The 24,530-nt window shown below is 44.1% G+C and overlaps 2 protein-coding genes and 1 non-coding gene across 6 annotated transcripts in view; 1 reads left to right on the top strand and 2 right to left on the bottom strand.

Annotated features, from left to right (window-relative positions):
* Positions 1-24,530, bottom strand: part of krr1 (KRR1 small subunit processome component homolog) — a 73,345-nt gene that overhangs the window by 1,109 nt on the left and 47,706 nt on the right. For 2 of the 4 annotated variants that reach the window (XM_041030177.1, XM_041030178.1), the window contains exons 3-26: positions 15,657-15,892; positions 13,115-13,175; positions 12,604-12,758; positions 12,442-12,506; positions 12,215-12,308; positions 11,397-11,660; positions 10,824-11,117; positions 10,341-10,592; positions 9,353-9,667; positions 9,047-9,168; positions 8,063-8,282; positions 7,739-7,894; positions 7,205-7,395; positions 6,872-7,023; positions 6,440-6,697; positions 6,072-6,225; positions 5,793-5,925; positions 3,739-3,914; positions 3,298-3,432; positions 2,953-3,078; positions 2,357-2,440; positions 1,222-1,278; positions 280-450; positions 53-130 (exon numbers count right to left, since the gene is read on the bottom strand). In XM_041030177.1, coding sequence (XP_040886111.1) covers positions 53-130; positions 280-450; positions 1,222-1,278; positions 2,357-2,440; positions 2,953-3,078; positions 3,298-3,432; positions 3,739-3,914; positions 5,793-5,925; positions 6,072-6,225; positions 6,440-6,697; positions 6,872-7,023; positions 7,205-7,395; positions 7,739-7,894; positions 8,063-8,282; positions 9,047-9,168; positions 9,353-9,667; positions 10,341-10,592; positions 10,824-11,117; positions 11,397-11,660; positions 12,215-12,308; positions 12,442-12,506; positions 12,604-12,758; positions 13,115-13,140 — 3,678 coding nt within the window. In that variant the 5' untranslated portion in view covers positions 13,141-13,175; positions 15,657-15,892. Of the gene's footprint in view, positions 1-52; positions 131-279; positions 451-1,221; positions 1,279-2,356; positions 2,441-2,952; positions 3,079-3,297; positions 3,433-3,738; positions 3,915-4,521; positions 4,616-5,792; positions 5,926-6,071; positions 6,226-6,439; positions 6,698-6,871; positions 7,024-7,204; positions 7,396-7,738; positions 7,895-8,062; positions 8,283-9,046; positions 9,169-9,352; positions 9,668-10,340; positions 10,593-10,823; positions 11,118-11,396; positions 11,661-12,214; positions 12,309-12,441; positions 12,507-12,603; positions 12,759-13,114; positions 13,176-13,265; positions 13,325-13,408; positions 13,456-15,656; positions 15,893-24,530 lie in introns of those variants that run through there. The other 2 variants (XM_041030176.1, XM_041030179.1) reach the window with 2 other exon arrangements.
* trnaf-gaa lies at positions 14,096-14,168 on the bottom strand. Its single transcript has one exon. It is a non-coding gene; the product is annotated as a tRNA-Phe (tRNA).
* Positions 14,692-24,438, top strand: LOC121176178 (cAMP-regulated D2 protein). Its single transcript, XM_041030180.1, has 8 exons — positions 14,692-15,177; positions 15,636-15,837; positions 16,233-16,366; positions 16,747-16,874; positions 17,127-17,245; positions 17,754-17,894; positions 19,093-19,265; positions 23,955-24,438. The coding sequence occupies exons 1-8, from the start codon at positions 14,692-14,694 to the stop codon at positions 24,405-24,407; spliced, it is 1,836 nt and encodes a 611-aa protein (XP_040886114.1). The 3' UTR covers positions 24,408-24,438.

Raw genomic sequence — 24,530 nt, 5'->3', positions numbered from 1 at the left:
ATCATGTAAATCATGTCATGTACACAGACACTGCCGACTTGTTAGCGCTCACCTTTATCTCCTCCATCTTCTTCCTCTTTTTCACACTTTCACGCAAGAAGAATTCTCCTGTGGCCAGCTCTTTGTCAACCTACAAAGATAAAGCGAAACCAGAGCTTAAATAACTTTGTTCTAAATGTGCATATATATATAATATGCAGATTAGTCCTCAACCTCAGTAACAATGAGACAATGTTGTCACTCACAGAGAAATTGACATTCAAACAAACTTCTCCTGACCTTGCTCTCTGGCTGTGATGGAGGGAACGGTGTGTACTCCTTCTTCACACTCTTCTTCTTGGGCTCCTTGCGCTTGGCCAGGTTCTTGTGGCGGAACTTTGGCAGAAAGCGTTCCCAGCTCTGCACCCGCAGGTCGGGGTCTTTGGACAGCTCCCGTTTGATCATTAGCGTCTGATGATTCCGAGCATCGGAGAATTTGGAAAGTGAGCGGAATAAAAACAGTCAAAATGTGACACTTTGTGCCCTGACACACCATGTGCCCTGTCTGCACTACAATGTAGTTTAAATACCACTGGCTATGACTACCGAAGTGCTTTGATTTAGAGTTAAAAATAAGATTTTCATTGTTAGTTTTAACAGTTTAAGTCTTAAAAATGGCCAAACTTGCATTAATTTCTCCTTAAACTGAATCCCAGCTTCATAAACTGGCTAAACTGGTGAAAGGAGACATTTAGAACCAAAGAGACGAGCAGCAGGACAAGAGCTGCTACCAGGTTCTCCAGGTCAGATGTGTTAGTGTGTTACAGATGAGATGTATCCCAGTGATCAAACAGTCTGAGCTGAGATTCATGGTGTGCTATGCTAAAAGCAGCTAATGTAGCCTTGAACCACCAGCTTCAAGCAGAGATGAGGAGCGTGATGCAGAGGTCTGGTAAGCTCACGTGTGTCAAACTCCAGACAGAGCCACAAAAAGCTTTATATGACTTTTATATGCACCTCTTTCATGCCCTCAGCTCCAGGTCGAGCCAGCCTTGGCGTACAAACCCAGAGAGATTCGTTTCAGTCAGGAGATCGAGAACAAGGATGGAAAACATCTTCATTGGGCATGAATGCAGCCTGTCCAAACATCTCAGTAGTGTTATCCAGCTCTGCTGCTGTGGAGCCTCCTAACCAGCTAGGTGTGTGTCTGTGTGTGTGTGTGTGTCAGCAGTCTGAACGCACCTTGATGTTGTAGATGGGGTGGATGTTCTTCATCGTGTCCATCACCACTTTTCGTACCTGAAGAACAGAGGAAGAGGCATTAAAATAAAAAAATCAAAGGCTTCGCCATCCTCAGGTTTTTAATGAAAGCAGATTAGGAAAGTCTCACAGAAGCCCACTGTGTTCACTATTAAACAAATAAAAAGACAGACTGAAATTGACAATGAAATTATGCAAAATACACAAAAGAACGAACAATTAGTTCAACAATTTAAAAATTAATAAAACAAGACATCATGAAATGTTATTTCATTATTCTTATTGTAATGTTTTATTGAATGCCATCACAGAAATGCCCTTACTCTGTTTTATTTTGTAACATTTTATTCATAATGTCACTGAGTGGTGTGAACCTTTCCGCTAATCGCTAATGTTCCCCTTTCTCCCTTACACTAACAAGCTCAACAGCTGCTATCAAGTTTAGCCTGATAGTTCCTGTTAGCAGAAGCCACAATGCTGTTTGAATAACAAACAGCCTGTGCAGCCTTGTTAAGCTAAACAAATAGAAAGAGATGTGACTCTCTGTGTCTCTGTGCTGTTATTTAAAGCAGCAGCTAGATATCTCATTTTGATTTTAATACTGTTGCTGCTCCAGCTAACAGGAGCTAACCCGCTAAACCTTCAACTTGCTAGCTTAAGGCCAAGGAGGCATGAGAAAGGTGAGATGTATGATTTATTTAATTAACACTGAACACTTCGGAGCAGCGCTGCTCTCTTTGCTGCTGCAGCCGCTCACATTTCCCAACAGGGCTCATTAGAGTTTGGTCTCACCTCTATCTAAGCTCAGCAGAGTCTAATTAAACCTGAGGGGAGTTCGTGGTGCACCTTAACACAGGCAGCGAGAACACACACGCACACAGAAACGCACAGAGCAGCGTGCTCAGGTTTTTAGATGTGAGGTGTTCTTTTCATTCTGAGATACTGAGGAGGGTTGAGACACACAGTTCATTGGCATAGGAATGTTTTTAGAGGCAAAATTTCTCTTATAATGAATAAAGTTTCATTCTTCACTTTGCTATTTAGTCACAGTGACTCGTGTTTACACTGGTCATTTCTGGTTCGTGGTGGACAGATGGAGTCTCTGAGAAGTTCCTACCTCCTTCAGGCCATTGTAGGGCCCCAGGGCCGACACCGTGTTGCCCTGCACCATCACATAGCAGTTGGTTAACAACTCTAATGCCTGGAGAACAGAGACAGGAGAGCACGGATAAACATTTAACTCAAAACTTTAGAAAATGATCCGTTGACAGTTTTGTTATTTTGTTACTAACAATGCAAACACTTAGATACTGTAGCTGAGTAGAAGCAACACTGCCACCTAGAGCATGTGCAACAAAAGGCACCATAGCAACTACAGACACAGTGAACGAACCCAATAAGCACAACACGGAGGCTTTGCTCACAATTGATGTAACTCAAATCTGATTTTTTTTTCCTCTTACAATGGTTTGGAAATGTTTTGACTTTTCTTTCACAGCTCCAGCCATACCTCAGCAGTATTCACACTGAAGATTTTTCAGCTTTCTCTCTTCGGCATGCCTAGCAACAGTGCAACAACTCCAACATAAATTACATTACATGCTATGTTGAATATTTTGAGGTGCATGTTCATAGTTATCTCTGAGATAAGTGCGGGTATAAGCAGGTATGAGATGTGTTTGATGAAAGCTGGGACTCTGGTGTGATACTCACTTTCAGTGTGGAGCCCTTGGGACCAATCAGCCGCTGTCTTCGCTTCACAAACCGCTCTCTGTTCCTAACCAGGGTCCCGATTTTGATAATGTCACAAGCTATGTCATCCTGTAATATCCGCACAGCCTGGGGGGGCAAAAAGCAGAATGAACACGGAGTAAAACAAGCTCATAATCAGAAACCACCACTGCTGTTACTGCCGTCATCAAGCACCAAGGGTCAGAGCAAATGATCAGGAAACAAAATCTACATACAGCATGTTCTGCAAAATATCTGGCGACAAACAAGAGATATCACAACGCTGTGTGGCAGCAGCGTCCTGTATGTGAGTATGGTGATCATTACCTGTTCAAATGGGACGCTCCTGGCCAGCAGCTTGATGAGGTCTCTGGCTCTTATGATGGCGTACGGGTCAAAAGTTTTCTTAGTGGTGCAAACTGTTATGCTGCCTTCTATCAGGTCCAGAGAGGCTTTTATATGCTGAGAGAAACAGAATCAACATTATTAACTAATGCAAACTCTAATTAAATGACTTGGCTGAAATGACTGATATATAAAAAAACCACAGGATGCAAGAATATCAGTTACTTGCAGCTCAAACCAGCACAATGAAGTTTCCTTGTTTGTTTTTAATATACAAAATGGGAAACTTCCTTTATGGAGCTATGTAAGTGACCAATGAAATTAAAATCCCAGTGCATGCAAACATATTTTGTCCAATACAAGTGATTTTGATTCAGTGAGTTTGTGGTGTGTTTTCAGTGCACTTTGACTCAGTGAACTTACTCCCTCTCCTAAAGCCTTCTCCACGAGCGGCCAACACTCCTTCAGGTAGGCTTCTCTGTATTTGGGGAAGAGGGTGGCGAAGCTGCTCTCCTCCAGGAGACCGCGGGGGTTGTCATCTTTGGTGAACGCCGGCTCTTTCCATCCATCGGGAACAGTCAGGAGCTCAGATTCATCCACTGCATGAGACAGAATAATGGAAAGTCTGACACCTGCTTTAATCTCCTCAAACACTGTCTCCTCCATGATAATCTCAGGGACATGAAACAATAAAGAAGAATAGATCCTGAGAATAAAACACTCTGCTTAAATATGTATGATACCCTTCAGTTACTTTGTACGGACAAGAAGGTATTAAATATTCTTTGTTTACAATGTCTGAACACAGCAAAATGACATTAAACTGTATTAATTTCTTCAAAGGCTACAGGGCTAATGTCCGAGCATACAGCTTTAGAGGTGAATAATAACAGCAGTTATTTTGGATACGATACGTGCTCACTTCTTTAAATGCGAACACAAGAAATAACAACAAAGCTAAAGAACCAGGAGAACAGAAGTTGTTAACGTCCTGTCCTTTTCATTGGGAGAAGGTGTTGAACAAAACAACCAGGAGATGTTTACAAAGTACCACAGCTCACTCGCTAGCTTAGCGGTAACTCATGCGTGCCTTACGACCGACATGTCAACAAACCAATTAACCGACAAAATTCAGCCCCGCTTCACACTGAACATATTCTCGGGTGTCAGTTAACAGCCCTCGACTCTTCTGCATCCATAAATTACCTTGGTTTTTAGTCTTTTTCGATTTTTTCCCTGTTTGTGCTTCACTCACGCCGTCTCCCGTCGTGGAGGACGCCATTTTTTACAGAAGCGGAAGTGACGAACAGATCTTCTTCTGTGGGTTAGACAGACCAGACGCTACACCGGCGTCTTGCTGCCCTCTACTGTTGGTTGTTAAAGTTCCTTATAGTTATTTATATTTTTACATATAGTCCCACAAAAGTTTCTTCATTCTAGTCCAGTTATCCGAGTCCAAACAGTTTCTCCAGCTGCTCCCAGCTCTTTGAGCAGCTTCCTCCTTTGAAGTGAGTGATTTTACAGCATGAGGACATATTTAACTGTCCCTTTGAGGAATCTTTTCCTTGGCTATAAATCTTACATGCAGCTGACCATATTACTTTAGTTAGTGAACTATTCCACTTGTCTGCCGCTTCCTCATTTTCTTACCACTGATAATTCTGCATTCACATTTTTTTTTCCATCCACTTTGCGCCTTTAAAATTAAGTCTCAAGGAGACGTTGATTGGTTCCCGTATTAAGCATCTACCGAATTTCCATCGTATTCTGATGCGTTATTTCTCACTCACTGATTAATGCCAAATCTGCTGACATAACTGTGATATCTACAGCGGCTGAAATTGCCCATTTAATAACTTGATTGCTCTTATCTATAAAATCTTCCAGAACTCGTACATTTCCATCTCACTTCTTACATCCCCACAGTTCATTATGTGCATTTCAAAGCCCCGACCCAAACGACTGGAACACTCATTTCATCCATCATTTCCTGAAAATAATTGTCCTCTGTCAAAAATAAACAAATCAAATTTTTATATGACTTCTGTCATTTCTGCCTTGTTTAGTCGTGAATCACATAAAGTGGTGACATAAGACACTTCACAGATGATGTTCAGAGCACTTTATTGCAGCGATAGCCGTTCATAGTAAGTCATGATAGCTTTGGTTGCACTCACTGAGAGTATAGTCATTCCCAAAAAGCCTATTGATCCAGCCACAATGGACATCACTGTCATGTGATCTGCCCCTGCAAAAGAGATGGAGGCAAGTAAATTTAACCAACTCTGTGTTCAGAGTGCACAGATACACCTGGTTCATCAGAGTGCACAGATACACCTGGTTCATCAGGTGTATCTGTGCACTCTGATGAACCAGGTGTATCTGTGCACTCTGAATAGATACACCTGGTTCATCAGGACAAAAACAAAGTGCTCTGAATGAAGCATCTGCTCAGCTTCTTCGACCCTCAGACTCACAGTTAGACGGTCGGACTCCTGACTTCACCCTTGAGTTGACCACTACAGGTCCAGCCGACACTACAGCGGCCTGTTTCCTCTTTCTGTCCATCTGGCTCACCGACCTCTTGGTGCGCAGCTGGTTGGTGCAATTCTGCAATAAAATCATGTCATCATCCAGATACTGTGTACCCACATCCAGATGTTATATGTAAACACCAGGTGAGAATGTAGGAAATATGTTAATGAGTCAAATTATTACTGGATGTATGTCAACTTTGAAATAAGCCTTCAGTTTACCTTAGTACAGTCTGTATCGTGTCCACATATGTTGGCCAGGCAGTGAATATAGAGGGGCAAGCCTTTGGGCATGGTGAACATCTGAATGGAAAATCTGCTTCTCTGTGTCAGGCCGTTAACAGAGAGCCAGTGGAACGTGTTGTCCACAGGACAGCTGGATCAAAGACATGATAACATTCATTATCATTGTCACTCAAGATCAATAAAGCAGTTAAAGTATAATATACACTGTAACACAACTCAGAAGTTCTACTTGAGCTTTGGGAGTTTACAAAAGCAGCCAGTGCTGAAGTTAATATGCAACTGCATCTAGCAATGAAACTGATAGACAGAACTGATGAGTCATCGGGGTGATGTTTTCAGAGTACCCGTCCTGAAGGAGAACACCCTGGACAGTGTCCTGCGGGTCTGTGCTCTCAGTGGCCCAGCAGGACTCCACCTGCAGCAGCACGTCCGAGGCAAAAGAGTTGTTGGTCTGCAGGGCCACCTGGAAGAACAGTGTGTCTTCAAGACCCAGGGCTATGGCGTCCCTGTAGCTGTAGGTGTATGACTCATCACTGTAGAGGGACATGGTCAGGGACAGCTGCAGAGATGAGTTGAACTCCACTAAGGAGATGGAGGAGAGCCTACAACAAAGGAAGTGACGAGTGAGTGTGTGAGGTGAACAGTTGGTAAAAATCATAAAAATAGAATCTTATTTCTAATGAGAATCTCTGGTTCTGATGTATTTTAGGGGGAAAAATGCTTTGAATTCTGGTAAATGCTACAAAGCATCAGTCCTGTAACAAGATTTGTCTCACCACTCCAAATCCACGCTGACTTGAGCGTTGCGCACATAATGCCGAGGGTAGACACACCTCCAGACAACTTTCAGGTCCCGCCGGCTGATGGTTTGCTCTTTGGTCAGAGTCACAGTCAAAGTGTTTTGGAATTCGATGTGGGTTTTGTTTATCTTGACAACACACACACACACACACACACACACACACAAAGAGTAAGAGAGTTAAATTAGCTGTACTGGACCTGTTTGGCTCCTGGTGGCAGCAGACTCAACAGCTTCACACCCCTGCATCAAATCTGTGCATCACATAAACGTAACGTTTTGTAACCTTCAGTTAAGCACAGTCACTCACTCGCCTCTCTGTTCCACATTCAGACGATTTTCGTGAGGTGCGGAAGCGAATGAACATCTCAGTCTCATTCACAGAGCACCGTCCGTCATTCAGCCTCACGTCAACCTTTCCCCCGATGTAAGAAGTCAGGTAGGGTTTCGCTATTCCACCAGTCATCAGTTTGTCCAGACACTGGCTGAAAAGGCCTTTCTCTGTTTGAAAGCAAGGGGAGCAGTTAGAGGCCAGAAGCATCACACTCAGTGCAGAAAAACACTGTTAGTATGGGCACTGTTAGTGTCCTGCAGGTGTTATGTGAAATGGAAATCACCAAGCTTCTTTCTATAGATATAAAGTCAATACATTTCAACATATAAGACAATACAGGTCAGGATTTTGAGAAAGCTGTTTCCTGAGGTACTAACCAATCACAGTCTGCCTGTTTCGATGTGTTCATTTAATCTAGAACAAATGGGTCCATTGTTGTACTGCTGTATTGTATTGTAAACATATCCACTGAATTTTATGACATGAATATACAGAAAGGTGTCACTATACCGTTGCAGATTGGATATGAAGCCACCGGAGGCTCGATGACTGTGCTCACATCATAGTATCCATGCTGGCACACACAGGCAAACGAGCCCAGGGTGTTGATGCACAGAGAATTGCGGGGACACAAAGTGTGCTTTAAGGAAGCACACACATCGTGACCTGACAAAACAAACAGCCACAGCAAATAAAACACCACAAAACAGAGCATTATGATTATGACTAAATGCATTATGGGAACTGGTTAGACGGACAAGGACAAGGACAAGGACACGTGTGCATGTTGAGGTAACATTTTACCAAAATGAGCTGGTTTTCACCTTCGCCTACCTTCCCAGTGAATGAGTCCATCTGTGACGGTGATGTTGGTTGCATTCAGGGAGTGAATGTAATCCAGCAGATCTTCAGCAGGCAGGGGCACGTCCTCTTCTGTTCTGGAGCCATCAAAAGGCACGAACAGAATCTCTGTTTTATCCGGCTCCTCTGCAGGTTCAAAGGTGGCCAGCTCGACGCGGACAGGCTGATCGAAATCTTTCAACAGTTCCTGCAGCTGAAAGAGGAGCACACACACACACACACACACACACACACACACACACACACACACACACACACACACACACACACACACACACACACACAAGACACACAAAGACATCATGTTTCAGGAAAACAAGTGGTGAACTCATTTTGGGAGAGAATTGCTGGGCTGAAATGTCTTCATCACTACTTCAAACACAGATGGCCTTAATACTACTGAAGAAGAAAAATTTATTAATTCAGAAAATAAACAAGTTTATGAAGAAAGTGAACAAATAAAGAACTACATATTCACATGAAATAAAGTATGAGTGAACCTCTCATACTGTCACCTCATGTTGTGTGGATGTATCTCTCCTGCACCTCAACAAAACGTAGTGTACAGCCATGCATTTAGATATACTAGCCAAATGCTAATTTTAGCATGCTAACATGATCATAATGACGACGTTAAAACGCAGTTAAGCAGGTATAATAAAGTAGTGGACAAGATTTTGACCTGATCTCTGGAGGTAGATGAAAACTCACGTCACCAAAGTTCCTCCAGTTCATCCTCTGCTGACCTTTAATGTCTGCACTCAATTTAATGGCTGTCCATCCAACAGCTGTTAAGATAACATGAGTCTGGACCAAAGACTATTTGGAGTAAATGACTTATCTTAATCATTTTGATTTTGAGATAAATCTGTAGCTGAAGAAATCACACAATTGTGTATATAAACTACACAGGAGTGTTGTACACTTAGGATGAACGCTGGATCTGCAGTCTCCCACCTTGTCTTTGAAAATCTTCCCCATTTTGGTTCTTGGCTCTGACGCGTCATCCTGCAGATCCTCAGGCAGCGACCAGGGAACAACCATGGTGAGACCCATGCTGGAAAAATCTAACTGCAGGTCTACAGTGAGCACAGAACGGAAATAAAGTGGGTTAGGCTTATCATTAAAAACAATTAACAAATAAAATCATGTATATCATAATCAGATACAGGCCTTGGTGTCCAGTCGACTACTGGCTCTCAAAAACAAAAACGAAAACATCACCACAGAAGTCTTGTTGGACTAATGGTACATCAGACTGACCTAGGTCCTGGGCAGGTCCAGCAGCCCTCACAAGGGCCCCTAAGGATGAATTAACTCTCTCAAAACACAAATGAGAACGTTCGGACTCCCACTGTCCATCACACTCCTCCCACACGTCAAGGATGTAGCTCTTCCCTTCCTCCAGCCCCGGGAGACGCAGCTCTGTGTCCGTCACTCGGCTGCTCTGGATGGTGGTGCCGTTCTCCGAGGACAGCTCGTACAGAAAGGCCACGGCTGACGGCTGCACGGTGCCGGGGACCCAGAGGGCGGTGGAGTCATTCGAGCGGTACCAGAGCTCAGACACACCACGAGGTCCTGGACACACACAGATTACTGTATATGACTGTAACTGTATATGTAAATAGGAGACTTTGACTCACTCTGTTGTTTTCTGAGATGCCAAATCACACACGACAGTAAACAAACAACGAGCAATATCAGCTTGATTTATGTGCGAGAGAACATCCCATCTGTTTTACAGCATATGATGATGTTCTGGTAATGTTGTGTATTTATGGGGGAACAGAACATAACTCATCCCAACAAGTGAGGAGTCGATCAGTATCCATGGTGACGGATGTTTCCTGGCCACGGTGGAGAGTGGTGAGTGTATCCTATGGTTTGCCTGTAATTTCATAGCCTCCATTGTTAGCGTAGTGAAGGGCTAATGAGCAGGAATCAGTTTGGGAAAAGGGCCTGTATCTAAATTTGGAGCATCACTGAAAGGCTCTGACCTGCACAGAGACAGGGAAACACAAGCCAAGTGACTGAATATCACACAGGTGCTTTGACTCAGCAGCTTCCCTCATTTCCTACACTTATCTTTATGAAGTGGCTCCTTCTGCTCTGTTTGTGTGTTTTCAGTTAAGTTTTCTCAAACCCATCTCCTCATCAGTCAAGAGTGGACATGACAAACTCTTTCATCATAAATTTTAGCTGTCATTCAGTCATGTATGTAACTGTTCTGTGTCATCAGTTTCTACGTTACCTGTGTGTGCTGTGACAGTCCTGGAACTCATGAGCACGCTGTCTCCACACAGCGCCTCCACCTTGGCCTGGTACTGTTGGCATGACTGCAGCCCCCCAACAGCGTAGCTGGTCATGAGCGTGGTGCCCTGCAGCACCCCGTCGTGGTAAACTCTGAACATGGAGATGGACGAGGTGTTCCTCACCTCCCAGCTCAGGGTGTAGTTGTCGGGGCCAGACGATGTCTGACGCAAGGCCCAGATGCTGGAGTGGGCTGAGGAGCAGAGAGGGCATCTGTTAAGTGCTGCAGTCTCTTCTGTTTTATTTGCTTATTATCTCTATTTCACATGAGAAGTTATTGTTATTTCTCCTCTTGAAAGTTACAGGGTCTCACTTTAAGACAAAGAGAACGACCACACTAACAATAAAACTCACACAAACAGTAGGTGCGATAGCTGAGAAGTTATTCATATTTATTCAGTTCATCAGTCTGTGCAGGACTCACCAGAGTTTCCATCATTCAGGACCATCTTGCTGTAGCGGGACTCCATCCCAGCCTGGCAAACAGTCTGCAGGCCAAACTTAACCCTTCTGCAGGGCTGCAGGTCAGACAAGGTGAACGCAAAGCTGTCCTCCTCGTGCCAGAGGGACACCTCCTCTGTGATGTGGTCTGTGCCGTTGAGGTAGAGGGCAGTTAGCAAGAAGAGAGAGAACTTGCGGTTCTCAGGGCAGTCCCAGGCCAACGATATGCTGCTGCTGTTCCACGACGTCACCTCAAAGTCCTTGGGAACGTCAGGGTCTGGCAGAAAAACAATCAAGTGCCAGATGCCAGTTCACTTCACTACTATAATAATTAATATAATCTTTATGCTTTTAGTGCCACAACTTTTTCAATTCACCTCCACTGTAGTAGCTTGGAGGTAAAAAGTTCAGACAAATATCTCAAGATCTGAACAAATAAAACCAGAACAATGTTGCTAAGTGTCTGCGTGGGTATACCACACAGTACGAAACACGAGAAAGATGTTTTCTGTCATTTGTGTGGATTGTCTGCTGATTCACCCAGTCAGTCCATTACCAGTAATAGCAGTGAGGCAGGCGAGGGAGTGAGTGCCTGCAATCTCCACACAGGCCACATAGGGGCTGCAGGAGTCCAGAGCTGTGAAGCGGTAATGGTTGTGGACTGTAGAGTCCAGGCTGAGGGTGCTATAGGAGTCCAGCTCAGTGCGGTACAGGGTCACGGTGTGGCTGTCCCTGATAGCCAGACTCTTCTCCACCCAGTAGACCAGCAACATGGAGGGACTCCTGGACTCCAGCTTGATAGGGAGACGCACTGTGTGGCCTGGGGTGAGAGAGAAGAGTGTTCAGGGATGCAGAGCTGCACTGAGGCACACCTTCATAACACGTCCCCTGATGGAGTCTGCCTACAGAGCGGTGTGGCCCAAAACCTGGCTGCTCCTCACATGAACCCATCAACAGCAGGGATTATCACAGAAGGCAACGTTGTCAGGGGTGTACGTCGGGCAATGTGCCTCCTTGTCTGGCCCAGTGAGCTGCACCTGGAGTCCCCAGAGTGCTGAACTTTATTTTATTTTTTTTATTCTGTGTGTTTAAGTGTTGGACTAGCTTATTGCATTTAGTATTTTTTAGTAAACAAGACACATTCAGTTTGCTCAATTTAAATATTTTAAACACAGATTATTTGGCTTTTAGTGATTGGAAGTAATTTAATGCTACTTTCAATCTCTTCAGCATTTCAGTCAATTTCTCCTAAACAAGCTTCTCCATTATCTGCAAATTATTATTATTTTTTTTAGTGCAGTTGGTTAAAATCCTAACCTAATTATGCCTTTAAAGGACTGAGGTCACTAAATACACACAACCAAATAATCTCACCGACAGCAAGAAAGAAGTTTTCATCCTGGTGGAAGAATAATGTGCCATTTTCACATGCAAACACCTCAGCGGGACTCAACAGGTCCAGGAAGCCCTGAAGAAAGAATGAGGGAAAGGAAAATACAAACACACAGCACAATGGATGGATGGAAATGTGTGTATAAAAATCTAGCATGACCATCCATCTGTATAAAACTGCACTTTGATGCACGTTGTGTCAGAAATACCTTGGTGGCATTTGTCGGATGCTCCAGAGGTTTCTGCCGGCCTCTGATTTTAGTGAACTTTGTACCTTAGAGTGAGATGAACGTAGTTCACTTCATGTCTTATAACTGCTGGGTGAACTTAGTGGGTAAAATATCAAATAAAGATGAAGCTAGCGTGCTTACGTGGAGTGATTGTTAAAGTCCAAGACTGAACAGAGCCTCCATACTGAAGGGTCAGCTTGTTTTCTACAGCTGGATGCACCGTGAGGGAGGTGACTTTACCCACCTTCCTGATGGATTTCAGTGACGTGTCATTGAGCCATATGTTTCCATTTTGCCTGAAAGAATGAGAATAAAAATAATGGAAAACACTCAAGCCTCAATACAACCCATCACTCATTCCAAATTGTGTTTGGTTTTGGCCACAGGAGAACAAACAAATGAAGAGATTTCATTTCATCGAAGGTGAAGGAGTCTCCTTTGGGCAAAACAATGGTTTGGTCCGATTCTGTATTTAAATGACTAATTTTATCACTTGTACAGCTTTGCTGATTAACAGAGAAAAACTAAACTGTGTTTTTCTAAATAAAGTTTGGCATGAGTTTCTCTTCATAAAGCACAAAGCGCATTTCTAAGGCACTGATTGAACTACTTCAAACCAAACATATCAGAAACGTGTCTCTCGTGTGTTTACCTCTCCAGAGCATCGTTCTTGCTCATCCAGCATACAGAGAAGGAAATATCGTCGCAGCGTCCTGGAAGAAAATAAATGGGAATCTGTCCAAGCGTAACATATTTTGGTTTCTCTTACCTCAGTAACGTGCCAGATACAATGTGCTACTCACCAAACGATATGGTGTGAGGCACCAGTATGAAAAACATGAAGGAAAACTCTAAAGAGTTCCTGAAAACATTAAAAGCTGATTAATCCACTGAACTCAACGGATACATTAAAGATATTAAAGCTGACTGTGACTTATTTTCTTACATTTTCTTTATAATTCCAGCAAATGAAAGCATGTTGTGTTTGTTGAAGTCAAGGCTGGGCTGGAGAGGACGCTCCTAATAAGTGACAGGTGTGTGATGATGTCACTCACCTGCCCAGAGTCTCTAAACTCCTGTGGGAACAGGAAATGCTTCTGGATGTCATGAGCCACAGCCTGCATCGCCCCCCCCCCCCCCCCCCCCCCCCACCCCCCCACGAAGCAGGGCAGAAATGATTCATCACAGGATAAAAGTGATGACTCAGAACAACTTTGTATTGATTTGCACTGACCCCTCCCTCTGAGGGGGACAAGTGGACCCAAACCATGCCAGCAAAATGCCCCCCACAGCATCACAGAGCCAGCAGTTCACAGGGACACCTGCACCCCATGGGTGATGAACTGAACGGAACAGAGGAATCACAAGAATTAATTTCCTTCCTCCAGCTGGTCTCTGAGGCGAGAAAGACAAAGGACACGCCTGAAGTTGACTCTGCTTTCACAGTGTGGGAGGTTCGGCTTTCTGGAGTCATGACTGTTTACATATGGAAAAAAAAACCCTTTCATTAGCTTCTCTGAAGTTGAAACAGATCAACGGTGAACATTTGGAGGAAAGACAGAGAAAAGGCCCATCCTGTTATAACAGCTCAGACCATGACAGCTCTGTGTCCTTAAAAACACAGCCCATCAGCTGCCGAAACCCGGGATCGAACCAGGGACCTTTAGATCTTCAGTCTAACGCTCTCCCAACTGAGCTATTTCGGCACAGGAAGCTAAGCTAACAGAGGCCATGGAGTCCAAAACACTGTCACACAGTCACTGTCACAAACCAGAGGAGGTACCTATGGTACTGTTGTTTTCATTTAAAATACTGAGTGAATACAAACGTATTAACTTGTTCCACTTTCTACTGTCTCTGTCTCACTCTTATTTTTATATGAGGTCCGCTGCATGACTTATTCCCACTGACCTACTGTGTGTGACTTTGTGATTCCATTAAGCAAAGGAAAGACGACTTGTCCTCTATTAGTGGTCGTGCACCACAGTATCTGTGTACAGCTCTTCAGGGTCTACTGGACAGCACTCAGCAATCACACAGAGCATCTTTTGTTTGATAAATCCTAACAAGCAACCAGCCAAATTGGAGTCACAAGTGTGCACTGTCTGTGGAGAGGATCAGGCTGCAGTCTGGTGGGGGCTGCAACTTCTCCAACTCACCCGAGACATAAGTCAAATCATGATCTAAGCAGCAGGGTCCAGGGGAAGTATAAGAGTATTCTAACACAATATGGAGAGTTGGCACTGTTTGCTGCTGCTGTGCACACTAAGTTTAGTGCCGGCCTCTGGAGAGGAGACGAAAAATGATGATGACATCGACCTTGTCAGCTTTCTGAGAAGTATCTACCCGGGGCTGCTGGTGAGAGACGAGCCGTTCATCAACAACCGACACTTCGAGATAAACTCCCTCAAGGAGCTGGGACGCCTGGAGGTCCCCTCAGTCACAGAGCAAACCAAGGACGAGCCAGTCAATGAGGATACAAATGGGGCTCCTGGACCTGTGGTGTTAACCAAAGATGGTCAGATCAAGGGGATTACGGTGGACAAGGCCCATATATTCTATGGGATACCGTATGCAGACCCCCCTGTTGGGGCTTACCGCTGGAAGCCCCCCAGACCTGTGAGTCCTTGGCCGGGGGTTTACGATGCTTCCTTCCCCAGGGCAGCATGTATGCAGGCCTGCAGCGGACCTATCACTGAGGAGTGTCCTCGGACAGTAAGGAACAACACAGCTTCTCACTTATTTGCATGTTGTGCTCATATTTCACTTTAGGATGTAATAACATGTTTGAATTTTTGTTTTTGGTGACTCACAGTATCAGTAAAATAAGTTGCATCATTAAAGACGACCGACAGGAAAAGGCCAAGATTAGAGCTTTGGTTATATGATCGTTGTCAAAGTCAAAGATACTGTAGATAATCAATATTTTTGAGAGTAACTTTCAGTCTTTGTCTCAGTCCAGTTTGCTTCCACATTGTGTGGCTCACATGCACATTGTAAGGATGTAGCCAGGAAATATAGGTGCCGTGAGTCCAAGCTCCGATTATTATTACTGATTATTTGTATTAAGTAAGGTCTAAATGCTGCTTCTTGACACTTAACACTATAACTGGATAAAATATTGATTTTAGTGGGCTCAAACTGAAAGAAGTGTTGGGTAATGTTCCAAAAAGGTCAGCGAGGACTGTCTCTACCTCCACATCTTTGTCCCCCTGGATGTGAACTTCAGCTCCCCCCTGAGGAGCCCGCTGCCTGTCATGGTGTGGATCCACGGAGGGGATTTTATCGCTGGATCTGCCTCCAAACCGCTGTATGATGGACGCTTCATCAGTAACTTCACCCGCACTCTTGTTGTAAGCATGGAGTACAGACTGGGTAAGAAACTGGGGTGGTATCTCAGTTTATAATGGGCCTGTTCCAGTGTAATGACCTGCACAGGGAGACAGTCACAGACAGACGTTATCTGGGTATTTAGTGTTATTATGTCCTTTTATGGAAGAACTTCAGTTGGTAACAGCAACGAGCAGGCATCTCATGGAAGACATTAATCACTTAGTTATAATAATGAAGTGTTTTTGTCGAGTGTGTGTGTCTGTGTGTGCGAGTCCTTATTTTAAATGGCCGAGGCTGCTGGTAATTACCCTGCTTTCCTGCAGGACTGAAAACAGTAGCCGTGATATTTGAACAGTAATTTGGAACTTGGAGGAAATGAATGTCTTGCTGGAGTCAATTATGTGCTGCTGATCATGTGAGCTGGTGCGTGATTCAAGGTGCGTTCGGGTTCCTCGTGTCGGGAAAAGACCCTCACACCTCAGCCTCGGGCAATTATGGGATCTTGGACCAGCAGGCAGCTCTTCTTTGGGTCCAGCGGAACATCGCTGTGTTTGGAGGAGATCCCAGCAAGGCAAGAGGGCAGATACACACACTCACAGACATGTGATCTAGAGCTACAACACATCATATTCACTATACTTTTTGAAGCACAGTATTCACTTTTCTACCTGCAACGTCATTGTGCTCTTTTTAAAATATTGAAATCTCCGGTAATAATTAATTTTTCAAGAACAAAAACAACAAGAACTATTTAACAACTACTGTTATCAGTTCATTGGTCATTTTTCAACATTTCCCAGTTCCATCCTCTGAAATGTGAGGGTTTGCTGCTTTATCTCATCTGATAACTTACACCATAGACAGCTGAATTATAAAAACAGCAGCTCTAACTGCCAAAACGCAGTTGGCCATTGTGACTTTTAATGGTCTCTGTGTTGTGTTGTTTGCCAGGTGACAATATTTGGAGAGAGTGCAGGTGCTCAGTCAGTGAGTCTTCACCTGATGATCCAGAGCAGTAAGCCTCTGTTTAAACAAGCTGTCCTGCAGAGCCTGCCCTTCTCAATCCCTCTGAAGACCAGGTGAGGAACCCCATACTGTCCACACTGGTCCCTGATATGTTTCTAATCCTTCACTGTCTCAGGTCAACAAATAATCTGGGAAGATGCATTAACTTGAATTTGACTAACCACAGAATTCTGACCTGATGATACATGTTTTTACTCCTTTTCCTTGAGCTCTTAAATGATTCAAAGCTTCTGATGTTCCCAGAATGCTTAGAGAAAACTTCTGAGCCTGAGCTGCAGTTTTGTATCTCTGCGTTTCGTTCTCAGACACGACGCCCTGAAGCTGGGAAAGAACTTTGCTAAGCAGACGAACTGCTCTGTGAGCGACATCGTCTGCCTGCTGTCTCTCACTCCACAGGCCGTCCTGACCGCCCAAATGAAAACAAGTAGGACGCCACAAACACAGGCCTACGCTCCCCCAAATTTAGAGCAACTCTCGGGGCTGCCCACAAGGTTGCATAAGAAGGCAGGGTGTAGTATGTTTATCTGAAAAAGATGATGAAAAACAATATTTTTATCCTGAGCTGTGGCATATTGGAAAACAAAATCATGAAAAGAAAGAAGGAGCGCTGAGCCTCTAAAGGGGCAATTAGAGGGATTTTACAGCCTCACAGCACAAAATGACTGTAATATATCTGCCGGGTTGACAGGGTTATTGATCGCTATCACTGACTCAGTGATTGCGTCGTCAGCTGCTGCTTTTCCGCCTGTCTGAACTCACTTTCAGGCCCAAAAGTCTGGAAGGAAAAGACACTGGTGACTACACATTCCAGCTCCTCTGGCTTAAAAAAAAAAGCCAACGAATCTAATCAGAAAGTGCTCATGTTTAACTCCATCTAATCTAATAAAAATCAGACTGTATTATTGATCTGACTGAGGCGTTTTTGATCCCAGGTTCCAAGATTGTGAACCCGTTCAGGTTCCTGGAGGTGTTTGAGACGTGGGGCCCGTACATCGATGGGGATTTAATAAAAGAACAGGCTGTCACTGCCTTCCAGAAGGGCCACTGGCAGAAAGAGAAGCCGCTGATGTTGGGTAAGACCCAGAGTACTGGTATGAAGCAGCCTCAGACACAGAGGTGGGATGTAACTGTTTTTGTACTGATTTGCTATAGAGCAAGCCACTCAACAGTCAGGGCCAGGTTAAACTGATAATGCACCCCAAGGGCCAAAGTGAGTTGCAGACCCTGAATCAGAGCCCCTACACTCCTATTTGATGGTTAAAAGATAAATTCTTCAGGAATATGCACTGTGGAAGCATAATATCAACTGAAATGTTGAAGGAATAATTTAACATTTTGGGATGCTTATTCATTCTCCCGTGAGTTAGACGAGAAGATCAATATCACTCCAGCAATCTGTTTGTCAAACAGTGTACAAGGCTACAGGCAGCAGCCTGTTAGCTTATCTGAACATAAAGACTGGAGACAGGGTGAAAAGGCCAGCTGGGCTAACACAAAGGCACATCTAAAGCTCATTGATTAGCATGTTATATCTGGTTTATCTTGTTAAGCCATGTTGTTCTCTTCCTTTAAAGATATTCAGACTAGGGCCTCAGGGTGACAACATTAAAATGCTCCTTACACATTCATGTATTCATAACAATAATGTAAATGACACACTTACACCCCTGACAGGAGTCATTTTGCTGCACAGTGATGACGTATACTTAAAGTACACTTTGACAGTAGTAATTTTACTGAATATACCACAGGATCTCGAATCAGCTGTGCTTCCTGGCCTAACGTGGGCCAGGATCTGCAAACAGAGAAGTAACAGCAGCAGATGTCCCTCTTAAAATGACTTAATCTGTCCTCATGTCTGATTTTACGCAAATTACCATTAACATCAGTTCATTCTGGCGTCACTGTGCTTCAAGAGTCACCTCCAGCCTGTACAGCCGGTCTCTCAGCTGTTTCTTTCTGCTGGACTCCCTTTTGTTCTCGTTATAGCACGTTTCAATGCCAAAACTCCCCAAATTATAGCAAAAGCTGAAAGAGAAAAAGCAGAAAAATATGCCGTCTTAGAAACTAAGCTGCCTAGTGAGTGAAGGTGAAGGCTGGCGTGAAAAATCGCCCACAGCCAGAAAGAAGTAAGACATGAAAGAGGGATTTTTAAACTTTAAAGGACAATCAAACAACAGAGCAGTTGTGTGAATGAGAAACAGGAAGGCTACAGGCAACATGGAGGTATCTGTGCTTGTTTGGACTGACACTCTGTTTTCTTTCCTGCAGGTACGACCTCTGAGGAGGGGGTGATCTTTGTGTATGGTGTCTTCAATAAGCCAGTCTCAGCAGTGGAGAGCACTGTGTACATTACAGCCATCTTTAAACAACACGCTCTGAGGATCCTGCACAAGTACCTGCCCCTGTACAGGGATGCTGACCGCAGGGATATGCTAGCTCAGGTAAGAGGAGCTCATTCTCCACTAGCTTCTGTAGCTCACTGCAATCGCTCATTCAGCATTTCTATCATCAGTGTTTCTGAAAAAAAAAAAAGAAGCATGAAGTTTGATCTCCGCTGCATAAGAATTTCTACAGTGTGGGGTTTTCTAATAAAAGAAACCAAAGTATATTATAGACAATAATAGAGGAAAAGTCTCCTGCAGGCTTGTGAATGCAAAGTGCAAGGTAGCAGCCTCAGGGAGCTCCAGGGGGGTCAGGAGGTGACACATATTTAGTATTCAGTCACAGTCCACAGTGCAGTAAGGAGATGGTAGCTTGCCTCTCCACACACATATACATGCACACACACACACACACACACACACACACACACACACACACACACACCTCCTGCATCTCTTTTATAAAGAGCACTTCTCCAGAGGACGAGCAGGGTCAGCGCAAATGCCACAGAGCATGGCTGTAGACTCGTAGTCCTGCTGGGAAACTGAGGAAAATATCCTCAGTTTTTCCTCCCAACAATAAAAAGAAATTTACAGTTTCCAAAATTATAATTGTTGCTTTTGTAAATAAGTAGTTCCTTATTTATTAAAAGCACAGCCCCAGCCCCTCTCCTCAAACATACTATATTTTATTTAAACCCTGGCTAAATGGTAGTTTTCTAAAGTCACTTAAGAGTCTGTATGTCCTCTGCTACAGGACAGTCTAGTTTAATGTGAGGCTCATGGGAAAAACGTTCAGTGCATAGAAGGCAAAGTTACTGAAGCGAGCTACAGGCAAATTGCATTTAATTAATATTATTCCATTTGAAGCGGCTTTGTCCCCCTCATCATTCGCTGTCTAGTGGCTGTCAGGAAGCTGTCGACCAGTTTCCACATGGCTTACATTTAAAACATAATTTCAAATATGTGGAACGTCTCTCCAGAATTATTTCACTCTCTGTGTTCAGAAACAGTGAAGCAGCTACAGTTAGACTGTAACCTGCATAAGAAGAGATTTGTTTCGTTTCCATATTTTTCTCATGCTCTCAGACTGTAAAGTGAACACTCAGGCTCAGACACACACACACACACATGCATCAACAACCACCCATTCAATGGCCGTGTGAGGAGGGTGGTCATGCACGGATCGATGTCCCGCTCAGCCGGAGCTTGGTGTGAGTGATGAAGACCCAGCTGCCTCCTGTGCTCTCTCCAGCCTCTCCACATCTAATGAGCCTGATGGGGAATTGTAAACAATTGTTCTCTCTTTTGCTGCTGTGATTCGTTAGCTGAAAAAAAAACCCAACAGATTTCATGCCAATTAAGGAAAGGACTTGAAGGTCTACATATTTGTGGATGTTGCTATCCAGCATGAGAGTCAACAGCTCAGTCCGTCAGCTTGTGGTCTTCAAAAACACATCACATCATTTGCCTACAGAGGGAGCTATAATTCCAGTCTCTCTTGGTCCGTCTCTCAGGCCATGACAGACCTCATTTGTATGTGTGAAACATGTGGACCACCTGGAGTCAGGGAGCCTGACTGCTCCCAGTAAGAAAGCTACTCGTCTCTCATGAGCATCTACAGTGACAGGAGAGATCAGCCAAGGAATAGCAGATGAAGTACCAGACAGAGAGGGCTGGCAGAGGGAGAAACTCACCGGGGGGGCGGGGGGGGGGGGGGGGGGGTACTTGGCACTGTGTTTGTATTAATGAGGGCAGAGTCAATATTAGAAACACCTCTCACTGTAATGTAATACAATTCAAAAGCAACACAAACTACAGCCACTTTAAAGTCGAAAGCAATTTGATCAACAACAGAAAAACATTCAAGATCGGTGTACGGAATAATCTGGCAACCGACTATAATTTTGAACAGCAGTATTAATAATTTAATAATCATTTTAACCTGTTTAAAGCTGCGCTCATCAATATTTATGACCAATGGGTCTAATAACTATTGAGGGATGTGACAAACCCTCAGAGAACGAACTCCTGACTCTGAAGCTGCTCTCAGGTCTGATTTAGCATCTTTTAGTTAGCTGGTTTGGATTTACCACCCAAGTTTACAGTTTTGGTTCAGTCCCACTGTCTCAACCTTGCTTCCAGCAGTAGAGGAGATCAGTAGAAACATGTATAAAGAAATGATTAACACTAAAACTCTGAACTTACTACACTGAATCACCACTGTCAACAACCAAATCAGCAGCTTTTATCAGCAGAGCTCTAGCTCTACTTACTGGAACATTTCTTCCAAGGTAAAAGATTAAACGACTGGAAAAAACCACAGAAACTATCATGATGTGATAACTGCTGCTATCACCTGCCTGCTGAGATGTTAACCTTGTATACAGTGTTTGTATAGACCAGGTTTTGTGCTGAGCTTCAGGGCAGCTGCTTCAACCAGCAACAGTACTACTGAACTGATGATGGTCTAAATCAGAGCAGGACATCGCAGTGGTATGAACGGTGATGTGTTCACTTACTGAAGCACATTTGAATAATGGTGAATGAACCACATATCCAGTGACTACACACCTTTGAGCTGAGCTGAATGGAATCAGATTATTTTCACCTCTATCCAGCAGCAGGCAGCAGTCTGCAGAGAAGCTGTTTAGATATTTCAGCTGTACAACACCAAAACAAGAAACAATTAACCTTGTGTGGGTAAAGATCCATTGTTTCAATTCACGGTAGTGGCGTGTTCCCCCGGTGTGTTATTGTGTTCCAGTGAACACGACTGGCTGTGTGCACATGTAGAAAATCAGTTCATGTCATTGTTTCTATAGCAGCAGCAGCTCTTACTGTCTGGTCGGGGTGACAGCACAGCGAAGGCTGGAGCTGGGGAAGATAGATTCAACCTCCTGTGAAGCTCATTGCTCACACGTGACAGGGTGCAGCTGGTGACACAGTGTATGACAGTGTAACACATGTCTCTCTGTGGCCCTCCCACCACAGCGGTGGAGTTAGTGTTCCGCTGTGAGCAGAAGAAGTATACACAATATAATTGTGCTTTCATTATTTGCCTTTGATTACATTTAACATCAAAATCACTTTAAAATCACTTTAACTCAAGGTCCACTTGCCAGTTGTTTACTGAATTTCAACCACATCTCATGGTCTTCATCAGTGAATGGAATTTGCTCAGCTGTCATTGCTTAACCAAAGTAAGGAAATGTGGTCATGTGATAAAAGCGGCCACTGGTTCCATCCACAGTGGAAGACCATGAACAATCTGGAAGAAGGTCACCACTACAGTTTCCCAGCTTATAGATGAGCTGTCGTGGTCAACTGAAAGTTAGTTTGAGATACAGTTTATACAGACTTCAATAGGCAAGGTATTACACTGTGCCTTTTCTTGTTCAGCCTCTGGATCAAATGGATCAGGCATCGTGCTTGATTAGGTCCAAACAGACCTATTTATTACAGTTTCTGATAAAGCGGCGAGAATGACTGTTGTTTGGTTTTATTCTCTCCCATCTGCGGCACAGAAGGCCCTCATTGTTCTGTCGTTTGCGTAGCTGCTGTTCTTTGTTCATTCCCCGTGGTAAATATTTAGCACTTTCACCCTCTGCCTCCGTCCGACTACAGCTCAGTTTTTTTTTTATATATTGTCACTGGAGGGCAGTTGCATTTGTTAAAGTCACTTTTGTAACAGGTGCGTGTGCGTGGCACGTTGTACATGAGCGGGACTGTCTGACACTGACACAGGTAAAGAGGTGAGCGCAGCAACAAAAGCAATGTTAAAACCATATGATGTTTCAGCTGTAGAACTCCTCGCCACACAGACACCTACGACTAGAAGGTGCTAACTTTTTCAGACTGTTGGTTTTACCACAGTAAGTAATGGAAAAGAAAAATGAGGCATAAAAAGGTAGGCAGCTATTAACCAAAGCAGAGGGGCAAACTAAGAGAAAAGCAGTTTGAAAAGATGTAGAGATGAAGGACAGAAAATGGGAGAGCGTGTAGATAAGAGAGAGCAGAGGAAGTTTATTTCCAGAGCACTGTACTTGAATACGAAAAGACGTTGCGTAACGTAATTTCTACCTGTGCTTGTGCCCACTTGGATGTGTGTGTACGTGAGTCATGAATATCAGTGTTGGGGTACACTCTGTGCTTGTTGTGGATTAATACATTTGTGCATGCACCTATTTGAAACAGACAAATATATGTGTGAAGATACGAAGAAGTGGATGTGTGTGTGTGTGTGTGTGTGTCCATCAGCTTCGTACAGTCAGCCTGTTTGTTTTCAGGTGTCAGATGTGTGGGCGCAGGTTGTGCGCTGCTTAAAAATGACACACCGGTTTCCAGGTAACAGGCAAAAGAAGACGGTCTACCTTCCTTTTCTTTTGCTTCCTTTTAGCCGACAGGGAACAATAGTCCTTTTTTTTTTTTTTGCTGCTCTGCTTGCATCTGCTAGATGCTACGCTAATTAGTTTTATTCATTCTCCTTAACACAGAAACACTGCAGAGACTAGAAGATACACTGTAAAGTATAAACTTTCAACAATACTGAATCATTCAACAACTCGCAAAGCAGCTTGTTTAGCTAGATGAAAAGTTGTGGGATCACTACAGTCAATAGTATTCATCCTCTGCGGAACATGAATTTCATGGCAATCGGTCCAATAGTTGTTGATATTTCAGTCTGGAGAGTGACGGACTGACCTACTGGCCAAATGATCTGATTTTCTCTTTACTTTCTGTTCTCAGATCGTCACCGACTATGTGTTCCTGTGTCCATCCAGGAGGTCGGCGCGTGCTGGCACAGCTGTGGGCAGCGAGGTGTGGATGTACGTGTTCGACCACGTGGCATCAGACCCCCGCGTGTGGTCAGGTCTAACTTTCTGTTACCAGCACGCCTGCCATGGGGCCGAGCTGCCCTTCCTCTTTGACTCTGCCTCTGTGGCCAACTTCACCCTGTCGCCACCGGAGAAGCTGCTGTCCAATCGGATGCTGTGCTACTGGGGCGCCTTCGCCCACACTGGTGACCCTTCCTCACGAGTCCGGCAGACAACTTTTTGCCGGGAGCAGCGTCTGCCTGTTTGGCCGCGCTATTCTGACACCAGCGGCTGGCTGGTCATGAACCTGACAGTGCGTTCGCACGCACAAGTGGGAACCAGAAACCATATATGTGACTTCTGGGACCAGTTGGGCATCTACTAATTTCTACTAATGAGGAGACAGGCTGGGCAGGGAGGAGCTGGGTTTGCCTTACACTGAAATAACATCAATACATGCTGTTCTGTTCCTGAGGATGTAAAGATAGAATTGCTTCTTTGCTTTCAG

The sequence above is a fragment of the Toxotes jaculatrix genome, chromosome 22 (genome assembly GCF_017976425.1).
Source record: "Toxotes jaculatrix isolate fToxJac2 chromosome 22, fToxJac2.pri, whole genome shotgun sequence".
NCBI lineage: Eukaryota > Metazoa > Chordata > Actinopteri > Toxotidae > Toxotes > Toxotes jaculatrix.
The sequence above is the reverse complement of the archived record's forward strand: the minus strand, read 5'-3'. Positions and strand labels throughout refer to the sequence as shown.